Raw genomic sequence first — 13,804 nt, 5'->3', positions numbered from 1 at the left:
CATAGGTAATGCATAGATGCATCCCACTTAGAAATAATAATCGATAATAATAATCAACGTAAAGAAAGGGGAAGAGCATTTAAGTTATATCAATCTGATTTGATAATAAGGCCATCACCTATTTCTTCGTGTAACATTCGTGTAGAAGACGATTATTGATTAGTGAAAAAAAAAAAATGGTTCCGCCCCATCATACCAAAAAATAAACTACTAACAAAGGCCGACATCATAGCCGTGGAGCCCGGAAGCAGATCAGCGTGGATAGACGACGGAGAACTCGACTCTGATGCTGGCTCTTGTGCTCATAGTTTGCGAGTAGGCTTTTCATAGATTCAATTTTACCTTGAACCAGTCGCCGACTGCGTCGTCGGTTCAAATATGCGCACGACATTGATGACAACAGTAGTGTTAATTGATCACTTGTGTCTAGCCAGCACCATAAGTTCCCACAACGGCCAACCAGTTTCACGTTACATTTTATTAAAAATCGGACGATCAACGAAGGAAGGAAGAGGCTCGGGAAAAAAAAAATTGTCTCCTACCCTAAACGTGGAGTGTATCACGCTAATGATGCTAGAACGCATGCATCATAAATTTTTTGTTCTACCGCAAGGAAAAGTATCTAACTTTGTTGTTTTGCCTTGTGTAATGTATCTTTCACCTGGTTTATAAATTTAACACTAACGAAAACCAATCTGTGCATGCGTTAAGGTGGCTCCATAGGGTAATCATTTATGGCGTTGCGCGCGCAAGTGTTACGTTTTGAATGCTGTTTTTGCATTCGCTTTCACACCTAGTCCTCTCAAACTTATTACATGTAATAAGCAATGATTAAATAGTGTTTTGCTATCATCTCTGTTAAAATTTTGGGATTTAGTCTTAAATTATAAATGCCCAAACAAATTTGTTTTTTGCTGTTTTTATGGCTTTATTTGTGATTTTCATGAATTTCCTTCGGTGAAATCTTCCAAAATTTTTACAGCACATCGCTTCCAGCGGGATACGAATTTTAAACACGAAAAAAGTAGAGTTTTTAAAGGCAGTTTTTTCGATATTTTCAAATTTATGTCTTTTACCGCTCCAAAAAAATCTAGTCCTATAGATTTCCCTAAAAAACGGGCTCCGACTAAAGTAAAATATTTGCTACCAATCCGTCAAATTTTACGGAATTTCACCGAAGGAAACGCGAGAAAATTCACTGTCAGTTTTGCTTTTTGTGCTCGTGTTGTCGTAATAAAATATCGAAAAACACTGACGTTTTCCTTTGAGCGCGCGCAGATTACTTCCTCAGTCCTCGCGCGATCGTAAAACTATAGGGAGCCACCTTAAGAGCAAATTGCCTTGTTCCCTCACCTTGTTCTAGAAAGAATAGTACCACAGGGAAAGCAAGGGGTTATCTGAAAGAAGTAACGTAGGTACAGCACGTTTCACGTAGACCACCAGGGTACCTGCCCCGCCCCTCCCCTTCCTCGCTTTAAGACTAGAAGTAATTAAACAAACTTTTAAGTCAACACGTTAGTATGTTAGCGGCGTAGTGGTTTAGCGTGTGGCGGACAGCAGCCCACTAAACCCTCTCCACAGCGCACTCTGCACTAAAAAAATGACCTCTTGGGTTACCTTCAAGAGTTACTTTTACCAAGAGATTGTCAAGGTAAGAGAGTTAATCCCCCATATAAGTCCTCTTACTAACGTAATCCCTCTTAAATTATTTTTAGACATTGTACCCAGTTCTTCCGCGGATATTACTCGCGCGTTGCGTGGATGTTTTGGTGGAGGTTTATGTTTCGTTTCGTTTCGTTTCAAACTAAAAGGAAAACCTCCAAAGCTGTGGGGATGTCTTCTTTGATATTTTGATTACAAGCCAAAAAAGGAGCTTCGGCTCTCGGTATGTTTTAATACATTTCGAAACTTTAATAGGAGTTTAATTAAGAGACGGCCCTTACACAAACAATAACAACTGAATGAACGGCAGAGAAATGAGTAGACAAACGAGTCCAAAGCAAACAAACGCCCAAACACAAGCTTGGCAACCGACCAAACAGATGGTTGAAAGTGCAGGCAGACGCCCGCAGCCCAAGTAGCAAAAGTAGTTTAAGCAGTAACGGCAACAACGCCAAAGGCAACATCGATTAAAAAAAACACTTAATATTCAACCTACGAATCTCGCGAGAATTTAGATTCATTCAGTTTGTCTATGCTGTCCGAAATATCCCAAACAGAATATGTAAGACAGCGTCAAAATTCGAAAAAGAAATTTTAAAAATTGTCCGTCGTATAGTTCACGTTCTCTCGAATATGCAGTATGTGGCTATTTCACGTTGTTGTTTGTGACCTTTTGTAAACAACGGCAAAGAAAGGAACAAAGAATTATAACGCACGCTTCCACAGCCATTGTACTCGTCGCCGTTGCCGTTGAAGTTTGCTTAATTTAACTCCCTAAAACCGAATAAACAGCCAAACACTGAACAGCCAAACGAGCACAAAACAAACGAAAGCGTACATCTCTGCTATGAAACGAAATCAAAATATATAAAATGGCGTTCCCACCATTTCGTCTCAGGTAGTTTCGAGGAAGTCGCTTCGGCTCTCTACGCATCGCGCGAGTAGCATCCTCGGAAGAACTGGGTGTCATGTGTAAAAATAACTTAAGAGGGATTACTTTAGTTAGAGGACCTATATGGGGGATTCACTTCCTTACCTTGATAATCTCTTGCTTTTACTTATGTTGTTTCTTCTGAGGGACCATATACAACATTCTTGATCCACAGCTACCAGGGCTCTAATTGGATTGCCTTGGTACATGAGTCAGCAGCTCAATGGCAACTGCGCATGTACGTAAACCTCACCGTACGAAATGACACCGGACTTATGAATACGTCCCCCGTAACGACAATGACGCCGATAGTACGTTTGAAATTTGGCTGTAACCACACCATTTTTATCCCAGGTATGATTCTTTAACGCCTGTGTTTTTCCCGTTTGGCTGCGCCTGAGCAACCTCGTATAAACTCGCTCTATCTGTCTGTCTTCTTCGCTGTCTTGTGCTTATACCAGGGGCATCCTGATCGTTTCGGTAAATAATCTGTTTGGAAGGCGTTTACTGAATCCCCTCCAATTGTCTCCTCGAACTTTCGTGATATGTGAAATTTAATGCCTACTTGTCGTTTTGCGTGGGAACCGCAACGAAAATCAGCCATGATTTTCGAAAGTTGCCTTATGTCCCACAGGAGACGGAGACTGAGGAATTAGTAAGTAGGTACGATTTTCGGAAAGGAAAGAGACCTTTGGATTTCGGGAAATGGACGAAAAAGCCCTAATCAGTTCGAGGAGACTCAAGTTTCTCTAGAATGACTAAACATATAACAATTTTCTTGCCGCGCTAAACACTCCAGATAGCCTAAAACAGCGTTTTAAAGGGTATTAGAGGAAACCGTCATTGGGTGCGCCCCTGGTATATAATCAAAACATATATTTCATATCTTGATAGTGACTGACGACGACAACGATGAGGTACGGTGCCGTTGGGCGAGGGGATATGACGACTGTGGACATATCTGTGGAGGCAATGGAATTCCAAACGCATGGATCTATTTTGTAAGTCCCAAAAGTATGGTGTACGGGGACCACCTGAGCCGAATCTAGGGGCGCGGTACAAGATAGGGCTGTTGGAGAGCGAGAATTTCCCTGCGGCTTAAAAAACTCTCTAACTAACAAGAGAACTAAGTAACTAATAGTGATCCAGTTCTGATGCTTACTGACACTGTCTATGCATTGTGACGCAAATAAACATACATTGTCGTTGTTATCAAGCAACATACCCTACTGGAAGGCAACTTTTTATCCCCTTATTAGCTTTACTGCCAACAAACCTCTTTATATAAACACTATTTAATTTCACTCAGCTCGATTAGCTTTTATGTTATTCTGGGTGAATTTACCTTATTTTCTGTTCCAATTATCTTTTTTTGTAACTAAGAGTTTTTCTATTTTGGTAATAAAGTATGTGTTGTTGTTACTCGGGACCACGTACCCCCGAATAGCGCATCACATCACATATATATATATATATATATATATATATATATATATATATATATATATATATATATATATATATATATTTTGAAGTATATTTTCCTTAATCCGTCTTAATCTTTTTCAGTCATGACATATCTTTTATATTTTTGTTTTCTTATTCCTTTTTTGTTGTTTTTCTACCTAAGAAAACTTCTATTTTTCTATAACAAATGTTCAAACCTCAGCGGAGGAGAGAGCTCCCCCCCCCGCCCCGTCGGCAAACCTTGCCAGAGATTAGATTAGATTAGATTAGATTAGTGCTAACCACTTGCAACTGTTTTCACTGTTACAGCGCGAGTGTAAAATCACATACAGCGCAACAGAATACACGGGCTTTTACGCTGCTGCTGTTATGATTGAAGACTTTGCTACGCCAACCGCCACACAGGCGTTGAGCAGCATTCCGTTGCAGTTCTTGGTGTACGTTTTTACGTCAAATGAGGCGTGTGACGAGCGCCCTGAGTTCACGGAAGAGACTCGGGCCGAAGGATCATGCATTGGAGTTCCCCCAGGAGGAACATACTTCGATCGGATCATCGTGCGAGCTGGTGGACCATCAAAAAGGTGTTGTTAAACTCAGTTATGCATTGTCGCTCTAATTCTTTCTAGCTTCTTTTTGCTTTTTAGGACCTCACACAACAATGCCCGATCTTCAAGCTATCACCTTGAAAATCGTGACATTCCTACCATGCCTGTCGCCTACTCAGTCCCTTTGGTGCCTGGCTGAAAGCCTTAGTTGTAAATAGCCTGAATAAGTTCGAGAACGTTGTTCTCTCACTTAAATAAAATGGTTTTTCGTTAACTTGGCATGCCTCGTTGCGCTGGAATTATTAAAAAGAATTGTTTTTTAGGTCCTACAGCCGTAAATTATTTACAAAGTTGTTAGCCAACCAGAGGTTCCTATTCTAGTGTGGCGGAAGACTTAAGTAGCCCAATGAAATTGTAGGTTTGAAGTCAAAATGGTTTCCAATCTACATGTTTATCAACCAACAGGACACAATATCATTTCATATCCAACGGGCGTTCATTAAATGATTTTTGTCCTGTATAGTAATTACCCAATGATTTAATTGTGAAAGAGCATTGAATTAGTTGTAGTGACAAATATACGCCAAATGTTCGCGTATTTACGACAACATTGCGATACGTTTAACCACACCTGTTTTTCAGTATCGTGGAGGTAACTACAAGCAGTCCCCCCGGATTTATTAAATCGTCCGTGGCCCAGTATGCGCCACAGGAATATTACGTCAATGTCACGTGGACACCAACGACGTCACAGATAGAGTCAAAATTGTATTGTTTCACAGGCCTGGAGAATTCTGGGTAAGGGACGACTTGTGGTGAAAGCTGTGACTCAGTGTCTCTCACTCTTGATTAACTCTGAAAATAACATTCATGACTGGCGTGGTATCAAGTTTTAGGGGGTACTAAGAATTTACAGTCAACCCAAATGAAGCGTACCCTTCAAGATTACATTAATAAATTGATTATTTGAATATTGAAACCGTTAGCTGTATTCTTGGAACGATTAGCGGGATCAACTTCAAATAATAAATTTATTAACGTATTCTTGAGGAGTACGTTTCACTTGGTTTTTATTCATGTTGAAAAAATTGAATATTATGGTATCTTTCTATAATAGAAGAAGGAAAATATCGACTATAATAGTTACATCAGTCACTTTAACTTCGTTTTTAACCCACAGTGATAGTTAACTCGATCGATCGATCGATCGATCAATCAATCAATCAATCAATCCTTTATTTTGAAAGGCAGGCTATTGATACATACAGTTATAATTGCCATTATAACTACTATATAAGGCAGTCAAAGCTGATGCAGACCTCTGCGAACTGCAGATGATACATTGTAAAAGCATAATAATTACAACAGTTAATAGGCCTAAAACTTAATACATATAAGATAAGAAATCAATAAAATATAAATAACAATATGAATAAATAATACATCTATATATGTGATCGCAGAGCGCTTTTCAATTGAGTGTCGAAAGTAATAAGATAATTGCTTTGGTTTTAGTTTTACCACGGTTTGAGATTGGCTGAGTAGCCTAATTAGTAAGTAATTGGTTTGACTTTGGTTTTACGACACTGCTCTGTTTTCACTGCTGTAAAAACCGCTCTATTCGTCTAATAGTAATTATAATAAATTTTCCATATAACACGCGCTCTGATTGGCTGAAACAGCGTGCTTTATCAGAGAACAGAGCACGGGTTAATGACAGTAAGCTGGCTTTCAAATTTTTGCTTCGGAATTTTGACAAATTTGACCCAAATTAAACATCCCCTGTGATTCAGACAAACGCGGTGGAAACGAGCTCTATGTCTACAGTAAATATGGCTCACGGAGACCATTGTTAGCAACAGTAGTGTGAAAACTGTACTAAAATGACAAGTTTTGCTAGATTCCCGCCGACAAAACACGTCCGGAAATAAGCAAATTCTCAACCCAACCAGTGCTTCGATAAAAGACATTATATTTGTTACGAAGGTGGAAATTATACTTAAGAAGTAAAGCAATAACAGAAAGCAACAGTTGAGCTGTCTCTGTTTATGATGAGAAGCTTTATTTTTGTAAAACTGCTCAATTGTTCAAAATAACACTTACCTGCAGTGTAGTAACGCTCGTTCTCTGGTCTTCTCAGCGAAGTGAACCGACGAGTGGTCAGCTCAAAGCTTGCTCTAGATATTCTCCTCTGTGGTGGGAGTAGAACCAGTGGGCAGTTAAGTCTGTCTAACGTTTACGCTAGTTCGGGCAATCTTGCAGCAAGCGGCTGCAAGCTGTAAGCCTAAATAACTGTAGCTCCTTTCAAATTCAACTCAGCATTTCGCATTTTCATCCTAAAGCTTTGAGCTCCTGGTTTCGTAATTTTCATTGGAAAAGTGTACGTTTTCATGAGCCACAATACGGCCGGATTCCTATGGACTACAAACCTTTGCCTGCCTTTAGATTCTTATTTGAAAATTAACTAAAAAGCGAACTTTGAAGGCATCGCTCTTCTCTCGAAAGCCGCTCGAAACTACTCGAAACTACTCGAAACTGAAAGCTTAGCTGAAGTCCAGTTTGTGATTGACAGCTGTCGCTTCGTTAGCCAATCAAATTATTTGAACAGTTCTAACAAGGATTGTGATTGGCTTATTTTAGCGTGCTTTATCAGAGAACAGAGCACGGCTGACGCCACTTTTACTCGTTTGGAAATAAAGTTTGGTTTGAAAATTCAGGCCGTCGATAAAACCAAGAACATGGAACATTCCGGAACATCCTGGAACATCGAATAATTATCATAATTACGCGAAAAATATGTAAAATAAAATTTTAAAAAATCAAATCAAACAAAAACAAACTGGTATCAGCTCGGAAAATAGAAACAAAACAAAAACATAAAAAAAGGGAAAAAGAAAGAAAAATGAAAGTGACTGCAATGAGTGAAGGCTAGCAACTAAGAAGAGTAATCCATTCCTTCCAGTCGTTCACCGTCAGTTAAGTCACGTGACTGTCCTTTATTCCCAGATTTCGTTCTTCACAGAAAAATAAGGTGGTGGCGTTCGAACTCCTTAATCAGACCTAAAAGTATGGGTACACGAGTGTGATTTCTTTATTTGATTCATTACGTCAATACAAAGATATGCGTATACACGATTTCTCATGAAGAAATAGTTTCTCCATGAGATAAAAATAGAAACTCTTCGGCATCGAGTTCCTTGTCTAAACTAGTTCGGACTGTTCGACCTTTGATGACAGTGTAAACAAATACAAACACAAAATTTAAAAACATTTAGCGACGCGCGCGCTGTCTTGTGGGGTCGCTGGTCAAAACTTTATTGTCTCTAGAAATATTTGTTACAAGTGTTGGCGATCTGAAATTGAATTCTAAGTGTCGCCAACAGTTCAAATGCATCTCCTGGAAAACGTTTGTCCAGTACAAGTAAATACTTAATTAATTAAAAATACTTTTACCGCAGGCTATAATCTATTCAGTGCTAGTTCAACTTCACGTGCAGATCGTTATCTGAGATTCGATCAAACTTAGTTTTCTATCGAGCCATTCGAACACCACCAAAGTAAACCAGACATGCGAAAACCCCTCGTGAACGCGCTGCTCTAGAAATCTTTGATTACCACTAGTCTGTTAATAATAACTTGCTTGTTACTCGGGCTTCCGGAAAGGCCGAGTCTGCACTTAGAGGGTCATAGTGCCAGGCTTTCCTAGCGGAACGGCGCGAAAACTGGGGATGATAAATAGCATCATGAAGATGGAATAGGGACAAAACTACGAATACTGACTTAACAAGCAACCGTATGATGCTCAGACAAACACCTCAGATGTTGAAGAAATCAGGGATCAAAAAAGGAGACGTAGTGAATTACCTGGCATTCATCGTCAGAATCGTCCATGTTTTTGAAAGTGAAGAATGATCATCGCAGTTAATTTTCCAATTTAAGCAATTGGAAAGAAGAAGTCTGAAGAAAATCAGGACTTCAACGCAGAGCATGGCACCGGTATCGCGGAGGTCACGGGTTCGAATCCCGTTGAAGTCCTGATTTTCTTCAGACTTCTTCTTTCCAATTGCTTAAATTGGAAAATTAACTGCGATGATCATTCTTCTCTTTCATCTACAACCGCAGTTCATATATGAATTATTTCATATAAACTTCACATCGTCCATGTTTTTGTTGAAAAACAGAGTGCTGAAAAGCGACGTGACGCAATTGGCGGGAAAGAAGAGGAGCCTGCACTCATTGTGGTCAGTTGAATGAATACCCAACGCTCCCTACCCCTCTGCTACTGACTCCCCTATCCCCAATAATATCTTTTCATATTTCAAGCTGATACCAGTTTATTTTTGTTTATTTTAGTTTTAAAAATTTAATTTTACATTTTTTTCGCATAATTATGATAATTATTCGATGTTCCGGGATGTTTCGGAATGTTCCCTATTCCTGGTTTTATCGACAGCCGAAAATTCAGCCGAATGCGTGGGGAAATCATTGGATTCTTTATCATAAAACAAATAAAGAAACCTCAACTGTGCTCTGTTCTGTTATAAAGCACTTAGGAAGTGGTAGAGCACTCAAGAAGTGGGGAAAAACACTCGACTTCGTCTCGTGTTTTCCCCTACACCTCTTTCGCGCTCTACCGCTTCCTGCGTGCTTTACAACAGAACAGAGCACAGTCGAGGCTTCTTTATTTGTTAAATAAAATTTTCTTTTTTATTAGAAATCACGGTTGTTTCCTTGTTAAAAGAAAAGTAGAGCGAAATGTCTTTTGCTTGCTTTCTTAAGATCGATCGACTTGAAAAAATGTTTGTAAACGTTGGTAAATTTAACTCTCTTGTTAATGAAGTTAAATAATTACGGGAGCCCTCAGTATTGAAAAGAAGTTCCCAGTTCTGGTTTAACTCTAATTATATTAAATTGATTATACAAAATCTTGTTGATCTAGATGATACAGAAAATAGCCCCGAAATTTGATTAGGAGCAGATTCTTTACAGACCTGTTACATTTTGACTACCTTAATACATGAAATTTTCGCGACAAGTTTAATACGCGATTTTGAGGAGCGCATATTTCGTGACACTTAAATTCTGCGATTCTGCGAAAATTTTGTACTTTGAATCACTTTAACTTCGCGTTTTCGAGTAACACACAATTTATTTACTTGGCAATGTTACTTGAACATGTCCTTGAATCTAGTAAACCGACTTTATCAAAGGTAGAATAACTTCAAAATTAACAAAAATGCAACTTCGATGTTAACAGTAACATAATGTGAGTCACTTACTTTTCGCGTCATGTTATGTTCGCGACACTTATTGTTCGCGTCACTTTAATTTTGCGATTTTTTTAAATCGCGAAATTCAATTCGCGAAATTAACGTGTCGCGAAAATTTCATGTATTAAGGTAAAATTCTTCTGTTATGTAAGTAGTCAATAGTAAGCCAGATAAACTTTAAAAGACATACTGTCATCAAAACTATAGAAGGTAAGTGGTTAATTATACGGCACGCATGAACATGGGTTTGCTCTAAACTATGAAGCAAAGAGTGAGAGAATTTTCCCCACATTGACATTGCATAAGTAACACTTGGTAAAATGATTTTAAGTTAAATGTCTTCTAAGACTTATTTTGGTCATAGCTTTGTTGACTATATATATTCACCCGTAGCCTGAAACTCGAATTATGGCTAACAAGGGGTGTTTGCAGCAAACAGTCACCAGGTACAACATCTGCCACGCTGGACGGTAAAGGATTCGAATGCAGTAGCCTCCAAAACAACTCACTCAGTCAACCAGTCAATCTGGAGTTTTCTTTGTTTTGTTTGACGTTGTTACAGAACGTAGCTTGCCGTCTGGCAGATTTTAAAATACCGATTTGACCATTTGTTGCAAAAATCCCATTGTTAAACAGAAAATCGTGATTAAGGCCGCGCCCAGTTACAATATTTCCAAAGAGATGTTTTCAATTTAGTAAAATGCACCCTTTCAGTTGGCAATAGATACACTTCAAGGGCTTGTTTTTTCCTATCAAATTGTTTTTGGTTACTATTGCATTGTAATTCAAAGCAATTTTTCATGTAGGTGGGACTCCCAATGGAATAGAAAGAAATTCATATTTTATCCGAGTAGTAAATGGGACATAATAGTTGATGGTTCAGTCGCAAATATATAAATGTCAATTTTTATTAAGTTTATTTGTTGAACTGCTGGTTTTGTTAATCAATTTAAATCACGTTATTTTCAGGATAACAACTGAACAGCGATGCGTTACGCTGCTTGTTGGAGGTAAACGAACCGATGAAGAAGAAAGTAATTATTATTATTATTGCGTTCGACAGAACGCAGTTCTAATCGCGTAATGCATAAAAATTCGACACCTGTGTATCTATCTATCTATCTGGGGACACCAGTTCCCCTCCCCCCCCCAAAAGAAAAAAATTCTTTAGGGGCGAATGACGTCATGTCCATGTTCGTCCATGTGCTTTCTTTCGAGTGTTGCGCATTATTGCAGACTTGCGAGTGTCGGGGAAGCTTATTGTGGACTGTAGCGGATACTGAGGTTGTTTATTTAAAGTTCGAAGTCAGTGTTTATGGCATTTAAAGACCTTGTAGACATGTCGTCACGAAGTGTGTACGACTTTTCGAGGCAGCTTATTTAAGACTGTAGTGGATAAGTTGTTTATTTAAAGCTTGATTTGGGTTTAATGGCATTTAAAAACCTTGCAGACATGTCTTACGAAATGTTTACGACTTTTCGTACGAACAGAAAGCTGTAGCTTGGCCGCGTGTTGTGTACCCCCTTCTCTTCGACCAAAACCAACGCTACTTTCTGCTGGATAAATCAAAGGAGGAATGAGTTTCACTTCGCTGGCCTAGATTTCTGTGCACAAACTATGTAACATAAACCAAACGAAAGTGTTTACATAGGAAAAGAGTTCAACTCCTACAGGGTTGCTTTGGTACGGCAACATGTCCTCCGTTTCATTGTTTCGGAAGTGAAAATGCCCTGTAGCTGTTACCCCAAAGTCAAGGCGATTCAAAGTCGTGTTCGGAAAGAAAATAATTGTCCTAGTTTTGGTACTAGAGCACGTCGTCTCGCGTACTGACAGAACAAACATGGTTGGTGTCGATTTACACGGTCAGTATAAAACATGCACTGCGGACTGCGGACTGCGGACTGCGGACTGCGGACTGCGGACTGCGGACTGCGGACTGCAGACTACGGAGTACGGACTGGGTATAAAACACAGACTTCGGTATAAAACTCGGACTAAGCATTGCGGACTGGGCATAAAACGCGGACTTAGGTATAAAGTGGGGACTGCGGACTAAATGCGGCTTCCCAACTGCAGTCCATGTCTTTTACTGACCGGTCGTAACTAATATTACACAATACATGTATAAACGAGGTCAAACCCTCTCGTATGCACGTGCTTTGCGATCAATTCATTTGTTTTTACCCCTGCTGAAGGGAGACCAATTTCACGCTTACCTAACAGCTCAGGCACAAAATGCTGTCCCTAGAATTTTTGTTTTTTTAACATACCAAGCCTACCAAAACTCGAACGCACTCTTTAATCTACGATTACTACTAGTTATTATCATTATTATTATTATTATTATTATTATTGCTTTATCTATTGCTAATTAAGTGCTCAAATACTCTATCAACTGCAATGAGTAGTGTTACCTGTGTATAAAAGATATATCCAGAAATGCATGCAGCAACGAAAATCGTCAAATCCATGAACGGTCACTCAGTTTGACGAAATTTCGTCAGATCTGCCAATTTCGTTACTGCGTGCATTTCTGGACATGAGTGGTGTATAGAGTCTATTTGTTCCGGATTTCTCCAAGTCTCCTTTAAAACATAATACTGATTATATTTCTAATCAACCTTAGAAAATACTGTTTTCCGTATTTGATATATTATCCTATTGACTACTTATGCTGTACAAGGTGGTTGTAGCTTTTAATCTGTGGAAGAAATCTTAACGTCCTCATTCAAATGATCATGAAAGCTGCTATTTAGTAGTACTTTCACGTAGTGCTGCTTGCTTCGTGCTAACTTGGTATCCATTTTATTATATCATGCTCATGTTATTAACTTTTACTGATGCAGCTCTGCGTTTAATATTCAACGATTTTACTTGAAAGACTTCAAACAATTTCATTTTGAGACACAAGCGTTGTTTGCACGCATTGACTACCTACTTTTATCCATTGGCAGTTGCTCCGCCAAAAATCGTGAGCCTGTCACCAACAGGAGAGGTTCTACCGGACACGAGACAGTGGATCATAACGTTTGACAAGCAGGTAAAATTATTTCGATTTTCTCTCTTACTCCTCTTGTACATGTAAGTAGGCTTGGTGTACAGCCACCATTAGCAATGAGAAGAAAAAAAGAATAATGTGATGTATAAAAGTTATAACACAAAGGATATTAAGTAATGTTTAAAAAACGAGCAGCAGTGTTTTACACGAGGCGAAGCCGAGTGTTTTAGACCCGATAAAACACAAGCTGCGGGTTTTTTGAACAGCTTCAAAAACGTTTGCGGTAGATCTACTCATTTGTAGAATAATCCTTAGGTTTATTATTATTTTTCTGGAGAAAATCGGCTGAAAAATGTAGCCATGTCTTTATCAACTATAAAGACACTCATTAAACATTCATTTCTTTTGTATTTCCTTTATGAATTATTAATGAGTTTTTGAAAGGCTGATAGAGCTTTTAAAAGTGTCAGATCTAGATAGTCAGGGTTACCACAAAAGTCTGCTGTTTTCGTGCTTGGCCCTTGAAAACACACCGAAAACAGGGCCAAGCCCGAAACGTCGGTGGTCATCTAACAGTTGGACACTTCAGACAGCTTTTTAGAGCTTTTATTGCGCACTCTCGCTATTACGCGATCCAGATGACGTTTCGAGGGTGTCTGCTATAATGAGAGTTAACTATAGTTCAAGTTCAAGTCAGGTTTATTGTGTATATACACTTAGCTTTTGTGAGGACAATCTCACCAGCTAATTTGCAGGTATAACACAGAAACTAAAAGTAAAAAGGACTAAATTGAGATAATACCTTCAACAAATAACTAAGATAATATAGGATTGAAATATAAGATTTAAAAATCTATTTACATAGGGCTAGGTATAACTTTACATAAAATAAGATCAAGCTGAGACTAATAAATAATACAAGATGTAAAG

The 13,804-nt window shown here is 38.7% G+C and overlaps 1 protein-coding gene across 1 annotated transcript in view; it reads left to right on the top strand.

The window, feature by feature from the left end:
- LOC145491691 (uncharacterized) overlaps positions 1-13,804 on the top strand; it is a 96,553-nt gene that overhangs the window by 27,391 nt on the left and 55,358 nt on the right. Inside the window, exons 3-8 of the mRNA XM_081470929.1 lie at positions 2,769-2,947; positions 3,488-3,594; positions 4,370-4,641; positions 5,248-5,403; positions 10,845-10,885; positions 12,831-12,916. Of these exons, the coding sequence (XP_081327055.1) occupies positions 2,769-2,947; positions 3,488-3,594; positions 4,370-4,641; positions 5,248-5,403; positions 10,845-10,885; positions 12,831-12,916 (841 nt within the window). The remainder of the gene's footprint in view (positions 1-2,768; positions 2,948-3,487; positions 3,595-4,369; positions 4,642-5,247; positions 5,404-10,844; positions 10,886-12,830; positions 12,917-13,804) is intronic.

Source organism: Orbicella franksi, chromosome 7, assembly GCF_964199315.1.
Source record: "Orbicella franksi chromosome 7, jaOrbFran1.1, whole genome shotgun sequence".
Lineage (NCBI taxonomy): Eukaryota > Metazoa > Cnidaria > Anthozoa > Scleractinia > Merulinidae > Orbicella > Orbicella franksi.
This window is presented reverse-complemented; position numbering and strand designations above follow the sequence as displayed.